The 17,705-nt window shown below is 51.5% G+C and overlaps 2 protein-coding genes across 8 annotated transcripts in view; one reads left to right on the forward strand and one right to left on the reverse strand.

Moving 5' to 3' along the window:
* The window catches only part of SUPT6H (SPT6 homolog, histone chaperone and transcription elongation factor), a 34,461-nt gene extending 20,416 nt beyond the window's left edge, over positions 1–14,045 (forward strand). For all 3 annotated transcript variants that reach the window (XM_049636670.1, XM_049636669.1, XM_049636672.1), the window contains exons 24-37: positions 1,213–1,340; positions 2,475–2,682; positions 3,273–3,420; positions 3,857–3,999; positions 4,762–4,902; positions 5,948–6,143; positions 6,766–7,004; positions 7,546–7,659; positions 7,831–7,955; positions 9,633–9,745; positions 10,024–10,101; positions 10,194–10,360; positions 10,817–11,004; positions 11,287–14,045. In XM_049636670.1, the coding sequence (XP_049492627.1) occupies positions 1,213–1,340; positions 2,475–2,682; positions 3,273–3,420; positions 3,857–3,999; positions 4,762–4,902; positions 5,948–6,143; positions 6,766–7,004; positions 7,546–7,659; positions 7,831–7,955; positions 9,633–9,745; positions 10,024–10,101; positions 10,194–10,360; positions 10,817–11,004; positions 11,287–11,473 (2,175 nt within the window). In that variant the 3' untranslated portion in view covers positions 11,474–14,045. The remainder of the gene's footprint in view (positions 1–1,212; positions 1,341–2,474; positions 2,683–3,272; positions 3,421–3,856; positions 4,000–4,761; positions 4,903–5,947; positions 6,144–6,765; positions 7,005–7,545; positions 7,660–7,830; positions 7,956–9,632; positions 9,746–10,023; positions 10,102–10,193; positions 10,361–10,816; positions 11,005–11,286) is intronic.
* The window catches only part of PROCA1 (protein interacting with cyclin A1), a 7,956-nt gene continuing 3,780 nt past the window's right edge, over positions 13,530–17,705 (reverse strand). For 3 of the 5 annotated variants that reach the window (XM_049636685.1, XM_049636687.1, XM_049636688.1), the window contains exons 3-5: positions 14,778–14,913; positions 14,343–14,501; positions 13,530–14,249 (exon numbers count right to left, since the gene is read on the reverse strand). In XM_049636685.1, the coding sequence (XP_049492642.1) occupies positions 13,574–14,249; positions 14,343–14,501; positions 14,778–14,913 (971 nt within the window). In that variant the 3' untranslated portion in view covers positions 13,530–13,573. The remainder of the gene's footprint in view (positions 14,250–14,342; positions 14,502–14,777; positions 14,914–17,705) is intronic. The other 2 variants (XM_049636686.1, XM_049636690.1) reach the window with 2 other exon arrangements.

Below are 17,705 nucleotides of genomic sequence, written 5' to 3' on the forward strand. Positions count from 1 at the left end.
GCCATAGCTACTATGTGTACTACTGTACTTCATTACTATACTATAGTGGCTCATGGAAAAGATAGCCATAAACTAGGATTTAAAATGCATGGAAGAAGGGACGCCTGGGTGGCTCAGTCAGTTAAGCGTCAGACTTTGGCTCATGTTATGATCTCATCCATGAGTTCGAGCCCCGCGTGGGGCTCTGTGCTGACACCTCAGAGCCTGGAGCCTGCTTTGGATTCTGTGTCTCCCTCTCTCTCCTCTCTGTTCCTCTCCCACTTGTACTCTGTCTGTCTGTCTCTGTCTCTCTCTCTCTCTCTCTCTCTCTCTCTCTCAAAACTAAAGACAAAAAAAAATTTTTTAGCGGGGGGCACCTGGGTGGCTCAGTCAGTTGAGCTTCAGACTTCGGCTCAGGTCATGATCTCTTGGTCTGTAAGTTCGAGCCCCACATCGGGCTCTGTGCTGACAGCTCAGAGCCTGGAGCCTGCTTCGGATTCTGTGTCTCCCTCTCTCTCTAACCCTCCCCCATCCATGCTCTGTCTTTCTCTGTCTCAAAAATAAAATAAAACGTTAAAAAAAAAAAAATTTTTTTTTTAAATGGATGGAAGGAGGGGTACATGGGTGGCTCAGTTGGTTGAGCGTCTCTTGATTTCGGCTTGGGTCATGATCTCAGTTTGTGGGATTAAGCCCTGCGTGGGGCTCTGCACTGACAGCAAGGAGCCTGCTTGGGATTTTCTCTCCCTGTCTCTTTGCCCCTCCCCTGTTCCCATGCATGTGTGCACATGTGCGCGCGCTCTCTCTCTCTCTCTCTCTCTCTGTCTCTCCCTCCCTCTCCCTCTCTCCCTCTCTCTCTGTCTCTCTCTCAAAATGAATTTTTTAAAAAGCTTCAAAAAAATAATATGGGTGAAAGCAAGCATGCCAGACGCAAAGCTCAGGATAGTGGTTTATTCCAGTGGGTAGAAAAAGGATTTCCGTCAAGTTAATGGAGGATTTAAGGAACTTCGGAAGTACTGGTAATGTCCTTTTTCTTAAGAAGAGTGAAAGGTACTTGGGTGTATGTTTTATCATTAACTTTTAACTTACATACTAGTTCTATATTAGGTGTAATGTAGTTCACTAAAATAATTTCTTTTTTAAGTAGCAGACAGTACGGTATAGTGCTCAGTTAGATATTGAGGCATGGAGACAAAGGGTTTCCCAGAAACCTGAAAGCCCACACCTCTCTCCTAGATCCTGAAGCAGAACAACACCAGGCTGGAGAGTCGGACCCAGCTGGTCACCATGTGCCACATGGGTCCCAAAGTCTTCATGAATTGTGCTGGCTTCCTCAAGATCGACACGGCCTCCCTGGGGGACAGGTGATGCCCTCTTCCTGGGTGGGCCAGGCAGAATTCCCTTGGGCTTTGCTTTGGGGATTCAGGGGATTAGGGCTGTCAAAGGGCCCAAGGTATTTGAATTAGGAAATATTTTAAAGCAAAGGTGAGCAACCCTTTATTAAGTCAAGAGCATCTGACCTATGGAAAAGATCGGTTCAATTATGTGAAGCTTTTTTTGTATGAGGAAAACATAAAAAGAACCAACTTATTTTATAAATTAAGGACAGAAAACATACAAGATTTCATTCAGTAAACACAAACATGTTCTGTTATTATGATTTGCCGTGGCTAGATAAGGGTGGGGCTAGCAGGGGCAATGGAAAAGGAGTGTGGGGGTATGAGGAGATAAGGAAGGGGGATAGAGATTCAGTATGTTTTCAGATGATGTTATTGAGAGAAAGTTCTATTCACTTGGACTTTGGACTTCACTATTGACCTCTTCCTCTCCAGAAGTTATCAACTCAGTCTTTGGAGGATCTTTTCCACGGGCACATAGCTCCTCATTCAGTAATGGAAATCAGTGGGGAAATAGGCTTCAAGTTCTAAAACTTCATTTTCCACCCAGCTTTGCTGTAACACTCCACGAATAACATAGGTCCATGTGAGTGCACGGGCAAGACCAGCCTGGGAAGGCTTTATGGGGGAAAATAGCTGTCAGCAAATTGTCAGAGGTCTTTTCCCCCTTCTTGTTTTATCTTATTATATAAGACTTGTTTAAGTTCATTATATAAAATCCAACGTATAGCAATATTGTGCAGAAAGTGGAAGTCCCCCATAATCCCACCCCCCAGAGATAACTACCATAACAATTTGGTGTGTACTACAACGTTCCTAAATTTTATTTTTGCTATGCATTTACTAACTACCCATTTACTACAAAAATGGGATCATACGGTTCATAGTGTTTTGCAGTGCATTTTTCACGTACCAGTATATTGTGGCCATCTTTCCATGTCAGCACACATAGATCTACCTCATTATTTTTAATGGCTGTATAGTATTCCATTGTATGGAGGTACCCTGATTTATTTAACCAGTTCCCCATTGGTGGACATTTGGGTTGTTACTAGAAGCTTCTTGTTCTATATCCTTGTCCCTTTTCTGCCTTTCATTCAGCACCGACTCATACATTGAAGTTCTTGATGGTTCCCGAGTCCACCCTGAGACCTATGAGTGGGCCAGGAAGATGGCAGTGGATGCTCTGGAATATGATGAATCAGCTGAGGACGCTAACCCCGCAGGAGCCCTCGAAGAGATCTTGGAAAACCCAGAGCGACTCAAGGATCTGGACCTTGATGCCTTTGCAGAAGAACTGGAGAGGCAGGTGGGTGATAGTGTAGAGGCTTGGCACAGAAGTCACCTGCAGTGGCTTAATTGGGAGGAGACTCAGGCAGCAAATCTCCAGAAAACCTCCAATGGTGTTAATGTGGGAGACTTGATTGTCTCTTCTCTCTGCCCAGGCTGCATGTAGCTTTGCATGTATCTGTTTCCCACATTGGGTTTCTGTGAAGCATTTTTATCCGAGAACATTCCATGTTATAACAGAGAAAGTTTGGGGGGGCACTTGGGTGGTTCAGTCAGTTGGGCATCCAACTCTGGATTTTGGCTCAGATCATGATCCCATGGGCGTGGGATTAAGCCCTGCATCAGGCTCCACGCTGAACGCGGAGCCTGCTTGAGATTCTCTCCCTCTGCCCTTCTCCCCTGCTTGTGGGCCTTCTCTCACTTTCTCTAAAAAAATAAAAATGAAAAAATAAATAGAAAGTTTGAGAAAATTCTATGGTAAATCTTGATGGGAAAGAAGAGAAGCCCTGACAGGAGCGGAGCCAACTGTCCTACTCCTTTTGTTGCAAGCCCCCCATGGCTCCAGTTGGGGAGGGTTGCAAGGCTCTTCCTGTTGGGCTTCTTCCCCAGGGCTATGGTGACAAACACATCACCCTGTATGACATCCGGGCGGAGCTGAGCTGTCGGTATAAGGACCTGCGGACAGCCTACCGCTCTCCCAACACAGAGGAAATCTTCAATATGTTAACCAAAGAAACACCAGAGACCTTCTACATTGGTAAACGCTGGGTCTGGTTTTCAGCTGGAGGAGAATTTGTGGGGTGGAAGGGTGCATTTACTGTCTATGTTCAAACCAAGCGATGATTCCAGCAGAGTGAGGCAGGTTTATACTGTAGGTAAAAAAGACCGGGGGAGCTTTTAAGATTATTATTAATATATGCAGCCCTGAACTAGAAGTCAAAACTGAGTTCAGGGACCAATTATGCTTCTTAACCTGCTGCTTCAGGATCTTCAAGGAGTCACTTCTATAGGCATCATGTTCCCCCGTCATCAAATCAGGGGAAGATCTCCTTAAGGATGTGAGGGAAATCAGTAGAGATGCCATAAGCCAGATGTTCTGACACTAAAAGGCCAGTGGGAAGAACACCTCTCCAGTTCTCTTAGCCTGGTCCCCATTCTCTTCTTTCCTTCCCTGTCCTCTCCCTTTCCTGCAGGAAAGCTCATCATCTGCAACGTCACTGGCATTGCCCACAGGCGTCCACAGGGTGAGAGCTATGACCAGGCGATCCGCAACGATGAGACAGGGCTGTGGCAGTGCCCCTTCTGTCAGCAAGACAATTTCCCTGAACTAAGCGAGGTATGTGCTGCACTGTTACTGTGGTCACTGAGTTTCCTCCATTGAATGTCTCTAGAACGGAGTCTAGAATACAGCTATTTTAGATCACGCTTTTCCCAAATAAACAGGGACGAGGGCTAGAACACATACAGGTCTAACATGAAGTCCTTCTATATGCTGGTCAGAAACAATCAGTGTGCTTCCTTCTATTATGGCTCAGCCTTTAACCCATGTTTCCTATTTTCTGGGGATCTAACTCAACCAAATTATAGACCTGAGGGCGTGTGTTTCTTACTACAGGGCAGGTACGGTGTTCCTGTACATGCTAGTTGGAAGGAATCTATAGGCTCTCTTGATTTTTTTTCCATTTTCCACACGAGAAAGTTTCCAGACTTTACCCAATAAATAAGCTGGTGGGATTTGTCCCAATAATAAAGCCAAGGGGCACCTGGTTCCCTGAAGTGGATTGTTCTGGGGAGACTGGCATATGTATTTCATATGTCCACTAGGTCAGAACAGAATTGGGAGAGATGGGCCTCTGTGGCAGCTAGAGGGACATACAAATAGATTAATGTATTTTATATTAATATATAAATTAATAATTTAATTAATAATTAATATCAGGGATTCAAAATCTGTGTTGGTGGGTGGCTTATTCATTGTATTTCAGACCATGTTGCCAGGTGTTATGGCAAGATAAATTGCAGCACCCCAGCAGCTCTTTTCTGAACGTAGATCTCCAGAACCTTAATGACCAAGCTCCTCTCCTGATGCACTTTTTAGGTCTGGAACCACTTTGACAGCGGTTCATGCCCAGGCCAGGCCATTGGTGTCAAAACACGGCTAGACAATGGTGTCACCGGCTTCATCCCCACCAAGTTCCTCAGTGACAAAGTGGTAAAGCGGCCCGAGGAGCGAGTGAAGGTAGATGGAAGACTAAACTAAGACATCTAGTGCAACTTTCAGCTGCCCAAATGGGGCTCTCCGGAACTTTGGGCTGCGCCTCCCTAGAAGTGAGGCTTGGTTCCCAGTGGCTGCTGGTGGGGAGAGAGTCAGGAGGATTTATAACTGGCTGAAAGAAGCCAGGGTGAGAGGCATGTGAATGAGTAGCAGCTTTTGTTCTCTTTGTGATTATTTCATTGGGTTGCCAGCCCTTTGGGAGAGGGCTCTCTCTTCCCATGTGGGAGGCTGTGATTTAGTCTGTAGGCAGGAAGCAGGGCCCAGCATTACATGCTGTGAAACAGAAAGGCTGAGCTTCCTTTCTGTTCTAGTATTCTCCTGCCAGCTGCCATCTATTATGTACCCAGTAGATACCAGCACTTGACGTTTACACGTGTTGTCTCTGATCTCTCAACTTGATGGGGAAGGAAACCTTTTTCAGAGAAATTTGAGTGCCTTTTCCAGGATTACCCAGTTAGTTGGTGACATGGCTGATATACCGTGTCTGCCAAACTCTCTAGTTCTAAGTGTCACGAACCCCTGAGAACCGTGGACTTAGGAAGATTGGGGAAAACATTCCCAATCAAGGAAGCCAGGGAGATTTTCAAAAGAAGAACCATGCAGTGACTGGCTTTTGCCAGTGTTTAGACGGAAGGGCTCAAGTCAGGGGGAAAGAACAGAAAGCTGTTGTTTTGCCTCTCCTCCAAAAAGGGCAGCCAGACTTTGCTTTTACCCCAGGAACAATAATTAGGTAACTTTATGGGAAAAGGGAACAGCGCCAGTGGCGGGGTAGATCCCAGTAAGCTCCGGTTGTTTTTCCTGTCTAGAGTGAGAGGCATCTGTGCGGGGCATGGCTGGTGGTCTGCAGACCAGACTCACCTGTGAACTCCTAACCTGCCACTTGCTAGCTCGCTGGCTTTGGGCGAGTCACTCCATCTTTCTGCCTGGACTTCGGTTTTCTCACGTGTAAAATGGGGCATCGGGCTAGATCATCTTTGTCCCTTCCAGCTCAAATGTTCTGTGGATCTAGGTGGGAATGACCGTTCACTGCCGCATCATGAAGATTGACATTGAGAAGTTCAGCGCAGACCTTACCTGCCGAACCTCAGACCTCATGGACAGGAACAACGAGTGGAAACTGCCCAAGGACACGTACTATGACTTTGACGCTGAAGCAGCAGACCACAAGCAGGAGGAGGACATGAAACGGAAGCAGCAGCGGACCAGTGAGTGTGGCCACCACCTGTGCAGCCCAAGTCTTGGCAGCATCCCCCGCAGGATTCATGTGCTGATGGCTATACCCCAGTGGGAGTGAGCGCTCGGCTTTGAGGTGCTGCACCTCAGAGACATCATGGATGGAGTCACTGGCAGGGTTGAAAGCCAGGGTCTTCTTGGGTCACGTGTTCTTTGCTAATACACTGTGACTTTTTTTTTTTTTTTAACGTTTATTTATTTTTGAGACAGAGACAGAGCATGAACGGGGGAGGGTTAGAGAGAAAGAGGGAGACACAGAATCCAAACAGGCTCCAGGCTCCAAGCTGTCAGCACAGAGCCCGACACGGGGCTTGAACTCAGGAACTGCGTCATCATGACCTGAGCCGAAGTCGGACACTTAACGGACTGAGCCACCCAGGCACCCCTACACTGTGACTTTTAAAGCTTCGTTCTCTCAGCACTTGAGGAACCCAGGTTCACACACAAAACCTTCACATTAGAGAATTCAGGTCCAGAGAGGGCAAAAGAGTCTCAGAATTTGATAGCAGGTCAGAAATAAAGCCACAAATTGTCCCTTTGCTGTGGACTCCCAGTCCCCTCCCCTGATCTGTACTTCTTTCTTGGCCTCCTCAGCATACATCAAGCGAGTGATCGCACACCCATCCTTCCATAATATAAATTTCAAGCAAGCAGAAAAGATGATGGAGACCATGGACCAGGGTGATGTGATCATCCGACCAAGCAGCAAGGGTGAGAATCACCTGACAGTGACCTGGAAGGTCAGTGATGGCATCTACCAGCACGTGGACGTGCGGGAAGAGGGCAAGGAAAATGCCTTCAGCCTGGGAGCCACCCTGTGGATCAATAGTGAGGTGAGAGCCAGCTCCTGCTTCCCATCCCCTCTCCTACTTCCAGAAACAAGCCATTTCTGCTTACTTTCATGTGACGTTAGTAACTTATATGCATTACATATATTTTAGCTGTGTAGAACAGAATAGGAGGTTGATTATGAAAGGAATCATTTGATAACAGTTTTGTGTATTTTGCTTCTCTCTCTCCTCCCAATTTTAAAATAGACTACCTATAGAGAGCCAGTGGAGGAAGAGGAGAAAACATATATGCACATGATTGCATACACACACCATTTCTCATTTTCAGTAGAAGGAAATTTTATGAAGCTCCTTGTTATTCCCAAGCACCAGAGGAGAATCAAAGTTATGATTTAAAGGATTTTATGCCTTATAAGCTGATAAATCTGAGCAGGATGTATAAATTGAGGGGACTTTGCAGGGGAGCGAGGCTACAGCAGGGCTGGGAAGTCCACTCCCTCCCATGGGTTCTCTTCCGAATAGATTAGATGAAGGAGTCTCAGCTCTGAATGTGACACATGGGGCCTTTACCATATTCCCACAGGAATTTGAAGACTTGGATGAGATTGTTGCTCGCTATGTCCAGCCCATGGCATCCTTTGCCCGGGACCTTCTGAATCACAAGTATTATCAGGACTGCAGTGGTGGGGATCGTAAGGTGAGCCAGGGCTCTTTGAGGCATGACATCTCCCAGTCACTTCAGGATATATGGTGTCCCTTCAGCGTAGGGGACGTTCAGCTGGTGAAGGAGGTGTACCTCATGTATGCGCCAGACATTGTGTACCAAGCATGCTGCTATCCCAACCTCTCCCCCTCGTTCTACCCCCAGAAATTAGAGGAGCTGCTCATCAAAACTAAGAAGGAGAAGCCCACCTTCATCCCTTATTTCATCTGTGCCTGCAAGGAACTGCCCGGCAAGTTCCTACTGGGATACCAGCCCCGGGGTAAACCCAGGTGAGCACTAGTCCTGAGCAGGTGCTGCCACTGGGGTCCACGGATAGGCTAGCAGGGGAGTTAGAGACCCCCGGAGCAGTACTCTCTCTGGTTCTGCTTGACTGTCTTTTCCCTCTTACCTGTTGGAGGTTGGAGGTGGGGAAAGAGGGTGACGATTTAGAGGTAAAAAGCAAAGAAAGATATTTTCCCCAACCCTGTGAAAAGTTTCCTTCACCGTTTTTCCCTCCCAAAGAGTGATGGAAATTACCAGACACTCTCCACCTGACTGGCAAAGTTGAGGGCCAGGACACAGGTCTCTCCTCACTCTCTGCTTCCCCCTCACCAGGGGGTTTGACACAAGGTGGCTTACTGTTGCTGTGGTGTGCCGAATAATTTCTGCCTGCACTGAAGGGGTGGGTCAGGAGAGCTGCTCTCCTTCCTATCATTGACCCTTCTGCTCCCTTCTATGTGTGGCTAACAGGCTGGCCTTCCTAGACATGCCTTTGTCTAGATCCCTCTAGAGCTCACTCTGAATCAAAGTCTCATTTTTGGGGATCTGCTTTCCTTTTGTCTGTTACCCACACTGATAATCGTATCAGTCTTCTCTACGCCCCCACCTTCCCTTCGGCTCGTGGCCAAGGCCAGTGAGTTTCTGCTCGTATCCCTATACTGCCTGTGCAAGATAAACAGCATAGACTATGTTAGGCTGGGCTCAGTGGCTGGGTGACAAGAAGCTCTGGACTCCAGACCCTGCACTGCCTTGGGCACACGTAGAATATTGTTGTCGTTTCTGAGAAGCCATTTCTGATTTACCATCATGCTTCCAGAGGATGGCAGCCAGGGCTGTTGGCTGGACACTGTCCCACGAGGAACAGTTGAGCAAACGAGGGATCTTTAAATGAGGAAGTAGAGGCAACGCAATCACTTCCCGTAGAAAGGTGTGCAGACTCCTTGTGTCGCAGCATTAATGACACTTGATAGATGATTTAGAAAGCACGGTTCAACTTAACATAAATGAGACCTTTTCAACGTTTGTCATTGTCTGTTGGTGATTGACAGCTGTCCTTTATTGAACAGAACCCTGTCTTAGGTGTTGTGCCAAGTGCCTCATACATGCTGTCTCATTTATTCCTCACACACAGTTCTGTAGGTTTAAGTGCTGTTGCCTTTGTTTTTCAAGTGAAGCTGAGGTTCAGGTTTAGTGACTTCACATAAAGCCATATAGGTAGTGAGTGACAGCCAAAACTGCAAGTAGAACTGGTCTGAACCCAGAGCCCATCGTCTTATCTACTCTCTGCCCTGCAGTGTCGAGTAAGGTCAGACTAACCACCTTAACTGGTATTTCCAGATTCCAGCGCAGGGGGAGACAGCAGGACAACAGCCCTGACACTGTGGCCTCAACTCCTGCCACCACCTGCAGTGTGCTGCCATCACACTGCACCCCAGCATGGTGGCCCAGCCCCCAGCAGGCCTTCTTCTGATGGCCTGTACCTGTCACACCAGGGCTGCCGACTCCTGGCCTTGACTGTGCTCACCTCCTCACAGTGCAGCCTCCTTTGACAGGATCAGGGCTCTTTCATCTCTCCTTTCCCCCCAGCACCCACTTTGGCTACTTCACATGGTGGAGATCTGTTCTGGCCGCTCTCTCACAGCCGGCCCCAAGTGGTCTCTGACACAGGTTTCCTTCCAAAATCCCAGGATAGAATACGTAACGGTGACTCCAGAAGGATTCCGGTACCGGGGCCAAATCTTCCCTACTGTGAACGGACTTTTCCGATGGTTTAAGGATCACTACCAGGATCCTGTACCAGGTGAGTTCTGCTCGGAGTTCTGGGATGTGCTTAGAGGGACACGAAGGTCCTGAATCAAGGTGATCACTAGCCACCAGTGGAAAGGACGAGGCCTGGGCTGTCACTGAAGCTGTCTCACTCCTGCTCCAGGCTCCTAGCATCAAGGAGGTCCTCCATCCACTTTGCTGATGCAGCTTCCCTTCTTTCCTCCCACCTCAGGACCTCCTCCAGCCCCCTTCATTGTGAAAACAGAAACAGGTTTCTGGAGGGACATAACTAACTTTGGCTGTTTCCTACAGGCATCACCCCCAGTAGCAGCAGTAGGACCCGGACACCTGCTTCTATCAATGCCACCCCAGCCAATATCAATCTTGCAGGTGAGCTCACGTCTGAGACTGGGAGCTGGAGGGATGGCACTAGAAGACTTTGACCTCTAACATGCCCATCTCCCACCTCTGTGTGCCTACAGATCTGACACGGGCTGTGAATGCCCTGCCTCAGAACATGACCTCGCAGATGTTCAGTGCCATCGCAGCCGTGACAGGCCAAGGACAGAACCCCAACGCCACGCCAGCCCAGTGGGCCTCGAGCCAGTATGGCTATGGCGGCAGTGGAGGGGGCAGCAGCGCTTACCACGTACGTGGCTTGGGGACAAGGCTCCCTGCAGAGGGTGGAGAAGAGCAAAAGGGAACATTCATCCTTTGCCAACCTGTGTACATAGACTGCCCTCTGGCGGTGTCTACCCCAAGGGGCTTCATATGTACAGATGGGGCCACCACAGCCTTAGGAATGGTCTCCAACACATGTTCCTTTTCTTTGGGCCCTCTTGAGGGTAGAGGGAGTAAGAGAAAGTCTGATTTTTCCGTGGTCCTTTGGGATCTTTGGAACCCTCAAGTGGTGCACACTGGCGAGCCCTGTTGTGCCAGGTCCCATCCTGCTGACCTCTCTCTGCCACTTGGGACCACACATTGCTCAAGAGATGGTCAGCTGGAAAGCTCGGTGCTGAGCCCCGGTTTTCAGCTTGCCAGAAGTTCATAGCAAGGCCAAATAAGCCCCAAACCCATCCCCATTTAACTATTCACCCTTCTCCAGGTGTTCCCAACGCCAGCCCAGCAGCCAGTGGCCACACCACTAATGACCCCCAGCTACTCCTACACAACCCCAAGCCAGCCCATCACCACACCACAGTACCACCAGCTACAGGCCAGCACCACCCCACAGTCTGCCCAGGCCCAGCCCCAGCCCTCCTCCAGCTCTCGGCAACGGCAGCAGCAGCCAAAGTAAGTATGCGGTTTGTGGCACAGAGCAGGTTATTAGGGGCAGGTGTTGTCAAGAGGCCAAGCAGTTCAACATAAGCAGGTCGCTTGGACTTTGTGAAAGCCGTGACCCAAGCGATGTCTCCGGAACGACCACTTTCTGGGAAAAGACAGAAGAAGGTGATGTGACAAAAAACATGAGGTCCATTTCTGTAAAGATAGACGATCGGCAGTGTTTGGTGGGAAGGCTTCGTTCCGGTGAGGCCCCAGAGATTCCTGATCTCAGAGGCCCCTTCTCCCTCCCAGGTCCAACAGCCATGCAGCCATCGACTGGGGGAAGATGGCAGAGCAGTGGCTACAGGAGAAGGAAGCGGAGCGGCGGAAACAGAAGCAGAGGCTAACACCTCGGCCCTCTCCCAGCCCCATGATCGAAAGCACCCCCATGTCCATTGCTGGCGATGCCACCCCACTCCTGGACGAGATGGACCGGTAGGGGGCCTGCTCCTAGGACTCTGGTTACCTCTGAGGCTGGGAGAGCCCAGCCGCCCACTGCCTCACTCCCTGTCCTGCCTTTTCTGTCCATAAAGTGGCGTGAGTTGACGTTCTCTCTGGTGGTCAGCCTGGATGGGTGACAAGCTGGATGGCCTTGGGAATTTGAGCTCAGTGTAAGCTAGGCGACAATTCTCCCACTCCAGGCCCTCACCGACCACCTGTTCTGGGACCAGGCTGGGCGGGGAGTGTGGCGGGGAGGAAGAAGAGGAAGACGAGAATGAGAGTGGAACAGTTTTGTATTCTCCCTACAAGCCATTTTGAGCTTCTGCCCTCACCTGACTCTGGGCTGTGACCCCGGGGCACCAAGCTCAGCACATGAGTCTCCCCCAGCTCTTGTGGGGAGAGGAATGCTATTTATTCAGTTTCGGGCAGGAGGGAGAGGAGGGAAGGTGTTTCTGACCCAGATGCCAACAGCTTGGGTGGCTATCAAAGCAGAATTGCAGGGGACACGGGAGCAGTGCTAACCTGCTCAGCCCCCGCCTGGCCGCCTTCACCCACCTGCTGCTGCCTCCGCTTCCTGCCTGTCATTTGAATAAACAGTGTTTCTACAGAGCATTTGGCAAAGCCTCTCTCTCCAACGCTCCGGCTCTTGAAGGGTGGCTTTCCAAGCTGGGTTTGGAGCTCTTGACAGCTCCCCCTGGTTCTTCCAGGCCACCAGAGAGGCAGTGACTCAACAGCAAACAGCTTCTGTATCTGACCGCCCCGGGCCAAATCCGTGCTCCACTTCCCAGCCCTGTGCCCTGTGCCCTGAGGGAACCGAGGGAACTCCTGTTGTCCTCGAGCCAGCCATCTCCTCTGTATGGTGAAGCTAGCGAGACCTGCCTCATCTGCCTCCCTGGGGCAGCTGCAGAGGCAGAGAATGTGTGAAAGCGCTCTGCCAAGAGGAGGCCTGGGACCTCATCAGTCCTCTGTACACGTTAGCCGCTGTCCCTACACTCTCACACACCCGCCCCATCTGCTTGCCCACTAGCCTTCTCTGGCACAGCAAGGAAGGGCCATGAGTAAATTTGGCCCTTCTCAGCTTGAGCCCCTGTACCTCTTACCTCACTCTTTTTGCCAGCTGAGCCTCAGTCTCCGATAATACCTCTGCACAAGTCCAGTATGTCTGCCCCAGGATGGGCCCCAAGCTCGCCTGCTACCACACCCGCACGCCCTGGAAAGGGAAGTGCTGGGATGTTGTGGGGGAAGCCAGTCCCCGCCCCGCCTTCCCTGCTTGGGACCGGCCAACACCCTGGCCCTGGCCTCTTCCCCCTGCCTCACTGCCTCTTTTTGTTCCAGACTCCTGGTCTCCTGTGTTCCTTCAGAATGGCCTCCTCTCCTAGCTTTGCAAGTTGGTGCTAAGAAAGTGAGGTTCTCTCCCTCCCTTTCCTCTATTTGGGGCTCAGCAGAGAAATCAGAAAAGGTCACTGCTGCCCACACTTGGTGAGCTTCCCGTCTTGACTTCATCCTGTCATTCAAGATCTCTTTGGCTGTTGGCAAGAGTTGGGAGGGAAGGGCTGGTCTGCCAGGAACTCAGTTCTATTCCCTTCAGCACAGAGGTCTAGAAGGGCCTAGCAGGAGCACCAGCTGGGAAGATCATGTTCCCTTTGGTGTTACCAGCATCCTCCTAAGGGCCACTTAGAGGAGGGAAAGGCCAGGCACAGTGGCACAGAGTGGGTTAAAAGGTTCAGTTTATTAGGGCTATCACTGCAGACAGTACTGCCTGTCCCCGAGTGGATTTCACACAGGCCAGTCTCCCAGGAGATGGGACGCCTCCTTCCCACCCCACCCAGGTGTACTCCTCTCTTGCCCTGAGCCTAGGATGTTACAGAGAAGCAGACTGTGCCCCTCCCTTGCCGTCCCTCCTGCCTTCCCATGGACTGCCTCCTGAAAGATAGATTACCCTTCAGAAACTCCTGCAGCCCCCTGACCCCTTGGCTCCAGCTGTGTCCAGAACCCGCACCCTCCCCACAGAAGTGACAGGCTGGAGGGAGAGAGAATAGCAGCAGGGGGTCAGCTACAGGCTTGATCTCATTTATTCTTCACCCTGGATGCCCTGGCCTCAACTGAGATTGGGGTTTGATGCTGGGGGAGATTTCCTCTTGACCTTCTTGACTGGTGAGGCCTTCGCCCTGGGTTTCTTAGCCTGGGCCGCGTTCTCTCTCTTCCTGGGCAATGAAGACTCCACGATGTCCTCGCTGGAGGGTTCCTCCCGCCTGGGGTCATTGTAACTGTCCTCACTCTCCAGGTCTTCCCGGCTGTCTGGGCTGGACTCTGACATCCTGGCCAACTCTCTTGGGCTTATTGATCGGATCAAGTCTGGAGGTGGAGATTCCAATTTAACTGGGCTTTTCTTCTTAATCAGTTTGCCCTTCTTGGCTTTTTTCTTCAGCTTTGCCTTCTCATCTGTCTCCTCCTCGTCTTTCTCTTTTTCTTTTTTCTTCTTTACCTTCTTGATCACTTTATTGCCCTGGGACTTCCCTGTGGGGCTCTCAGAGCGCCAGATAGTGATGGGAGCTGCTGAGTCCAGGGTACCTGTGACTGCGCCCATGCCTGTGTCAGCGGGTGTGGTGGCAGGCCCCACCTGGGTCGGGATGGGAGGCTTGCTTCCCTCTTCCTCCTCCTCTTCCTCCCCCTCCTCCTCCTCCTCCTCCTCTTCATTCAGATCGTCTGCCCCACAGTCATGGTGGATGGGATGGTGGATCACTGCCACAGAGACAGGCCTATAGCTTTTGCACCTGGGAGGGAGGGGGACAGGGAAAGAGGAGATTGTCACAGAGTGGGGGGCCTGGTGCCCCTTAGTGCCACCCCGTCAGCCTGTTGGCACTCACCAGCCATACCAGAACCGCTGCACACACTTTTCCTCTGGGATGAGCTCAAAGCAAGGGGACTGGATGATGTTTAAACATGTTGAGCCCACATCTCGGGAGCAGGTTGGGCCTACGTCTCGGGAGCTGCTGCTGTTGGCCTTCTCTGAGCAGTCCTTCACCCTGCCACACAGAGGACTCAGCGTGGCTCCCGGGCCTCCGTGACCCCCTGGGGGCCTGGAGGGAGGAGCCTGAGGGACAGCTGGCTTCTGCCCGGCTCAGCCCCGGCTGCCCAAAGACCTTCCCATCGCTCTGGAGCAGAGCAAGGTTTACAAAGCCGGGGCTGGGCTGGCAGTGCTAGGTTAGAGCTGAAGCGGGGAAACACAGGGGAAGTTTGGGCCTGGCTCTGCCCAGGAGTCTGTCCTGGGCTCTGGGCCCCCCAAAAAGGAGGGCCCTTACCTAGAATCACAGTCGCAGTGGCTGACAGAGTGCAGGTGCAGGCTACGGTGGCCACAGTCAGGGGTGAAGGGGTGGATGATGTGCCTGGTGCACTGTTTGTGTTTCCAGCAGCACCTGTCCGGGTCCTTGAATTCACCTGAGGGGGCGGGAGTCTGGGTCACACCGGGGCAGTGGCAGCAGCATGCCCCTGGGTCTCCCCTCCCATAGCTCAATCTAAAGGCTTCACCAAATGCACCTGCTGCCACCCCACCACCTCTGGCAGCTTTCTGCTTCAGGCGGGTAACCCTCCAGTGGGACCTATGTACCTTTCTTCCCCCTCAGGTCCCCTGCGCCCATCTGCCTGTCTGCCCTCGCGCTCCGCGCCCCACCCCCCACAGACCCCCAGGAAGATGTCTGACTGAGTCCCCCTTGCTGCCCTGTGCCACCCACCTCTCCCACTCTCTGCCTCCTCTGGGAGCCTATCCTACCCGGGCCCTCCACGGGCTGCCTGGGTCATGGAAGGTCCTCGGGCCAGCAGACTGTGGAGCCACATGGCAGACAGGAACACCCCTTCAGAGTCCCCAGCCTGCCCTGCACAGGCCAGGAAACCCACCCCCTACCCCTCAGCCCCGAAGTCACTCCAGCCCCGAGACCTGCTGTGAAAGGCAGATTAGGTCCCGCTCCTCAGCCTCTCCTGACTTTGGTGCTTTCTTTCCCTCCTCTTCTCCAAGCTTCTCCTCCCCCTGACACCTTTCCTCACTTTTCTCGCTTCTCTGTCCACATGCTCACCCTCCATTCTTTCTCTGCTCCACACTCATCAAGGTCCCATTCCCCATCCCATCTCTTCCCGCTCCCAGTCCTCAGAGCCACAGACTTTAAACACCGGCCCCCAGCCTGACCCCTCCCACCTCTTGTAGGCACCACAGGTCCCAGGGCACAGGGGAGAAGCCGCTGGGGTGAGGATTTGGGATTTGGGGAAGGCCCTGGAGAAAGGCTCCACATCTTTCGCCCAGGCGAACATAAGCCCCGGACACACTGGAATCTCCCGGCCTCTACCCCCACCACCTCCCCTTTGACCCCGCCTAAAGCTCCAGTCTACCAATGGCTCTCCCTCAGGCCACCATCTAAAAGGTGAGCCTGCAAGTGGCTCCATGAACCAGGACAGAGAGGACAGGGCACCTTCCTGCAGGTCCCCCTTGAACTCCAGCTCCACCCACCCCTGGAGGAAGGAGTGAGCAGGCACTGATGAGTTCCAGGACAAGCTGGTATGGGGTCCTCTGGCTGGCTTACTCCCTCCAGACAGGCCAGGAGGACCGAGCCTTTATCTAGCCTCTACGAGGGGTGGAACTGGACAAAACCTCACCCTGACCACCAGCCAGGAGTTAACCCAGCCTGGGGGTGTGTTAGTCCAAGTGGCCTTAAAAGTACTTGAGGGGTGGGGTGTCTGGGTGGCTCATTCGGCTAAGGTCTGACTTCAGCTCACACTTTGTGAGTTAGAGCCCCCCATCAGGCTCTTTGGTGTCAGCATAGAGCTTCAAATCCTCTGTCCCCTTCTCTCTCTGCCCCTCCCCTGTGTGCTCACTCTCTCAAAAATAAAAATAAAAAAATACTTGAGGGGCACATCGGTGGCTCAGTCAGTTAAGTGTCCAGTTCTTGATCTTGGCTCAGGTCATGATTTCACAGTTGATGAGATCAAGCCCCGAGTTGGGCTCTGTGCTGACAGTGCAGATGGAGCCTGCTTGGGAGTCTCTCTCTCTCCCTCTCTCTGCCCCTCCCCCTCCTGCACACACATCTCTCTCTCAAAAATAAACATTATTTTTAAATGTTTTATTATTTTTGGGAGAGATGGAGCATGAGCGGGGGAGGGGCAGAGAGAGGGAGACACAGAATCAGAAGCAGGCTCCAGGCTCTGAGCTGTCACCACAGAGTCTGATGTGGGGCTTGAACTGGGGAACAGTGAGATCATGACCTGAGCCAAAGCCAGACAGCTAACGGACTGAGCCACCCGGGTGCCCCCCAAAATAAACTTTTTTTAAAAAGTATTTGAGGGGCACCTGGGTGACTCAGTCGGTTAAGCATTCAACTTCAGTTCAGGTCATGATCTCACAGTTCATGGGCTCGAGCCCCACATCGGGCTGTCTGGTCTCAGCACAGAGCCTGCTTTGGATCCTCTGTCCCCTTGTCTCTCTCTGCTCCTCCCCTGCTCAGCTCTCTCTCTCTCTCTCTCTCTCTCTCTCTCTCTCTAAAATAAAACATTTAAAAATTTTAAAAATGAAATTTTAAAAAAGTACTTGGGAGATAAGGGAGCAGCAGCTTGGTGTGAGCTCTGCCCCACATTCCTCCACCTTTCTCTTCCCCCACCAGGCTATGAAGGTCCCAGGTCCCCTGTACACACTTGATGGCACCGCTTTGTCCTTCTCCCATGCCCCTTCTCCATTCTGGGAGGAATAAGGCATGTAAGGCTGGACCTTAGACCACCACCACCTTCTTCAGCACTGCTGGCTGACTGGGGGCAAGAGGCAGCATAGTGGCAAGTGCCCTGAACTTGTAGTCAGACAGACCTCAGTACTAGTCTTGGCTCCATCACTTACTAGCTGGATGTCCTAGGGCAAGTAACCTCTCCGAGCTTTCATTTCCTTATCCACAAAATGGGGATGGAGGAAATCCCTAATTTTGCAGGATTGTTGGGAGGACTCTGTTGACATATGTCAGAGAAATTTGTGCATGATAAAGTGTTTTGCCAAAGACAGGGGTGGAGCGCCTGGGTGGCTCAGTCGGTTGTGTCTGACTCTTGGTTTAGGCTCAGGTCATGATCCCAAGGTTCATGGGTTCGAGGCCTGTGTCAGGCCCAAATAGTGCAGAGCCTATTTGGGATTCTCTCTCTCTCTCTCTCTCTCTCTCTCTCTCCCTCTCCCTCTCCCTCTCCCTCTCCCTCTCCCTCTCCCTCTC

Source organism: Panthera uncia, chromosome E1, assembly GCF_023721935.1.
Source record: "Panthera uncia isolate 11264 chromosome E1, Puncia_PCG_1.0, whole genome shotgun sequence".
In the NCBI taxonomy this organism is placed as follows: Eukaryota; Metazoa; Chordata; class Mammalia; order Carnivora; family Felidae; genus Panthera; species Panthera uncia.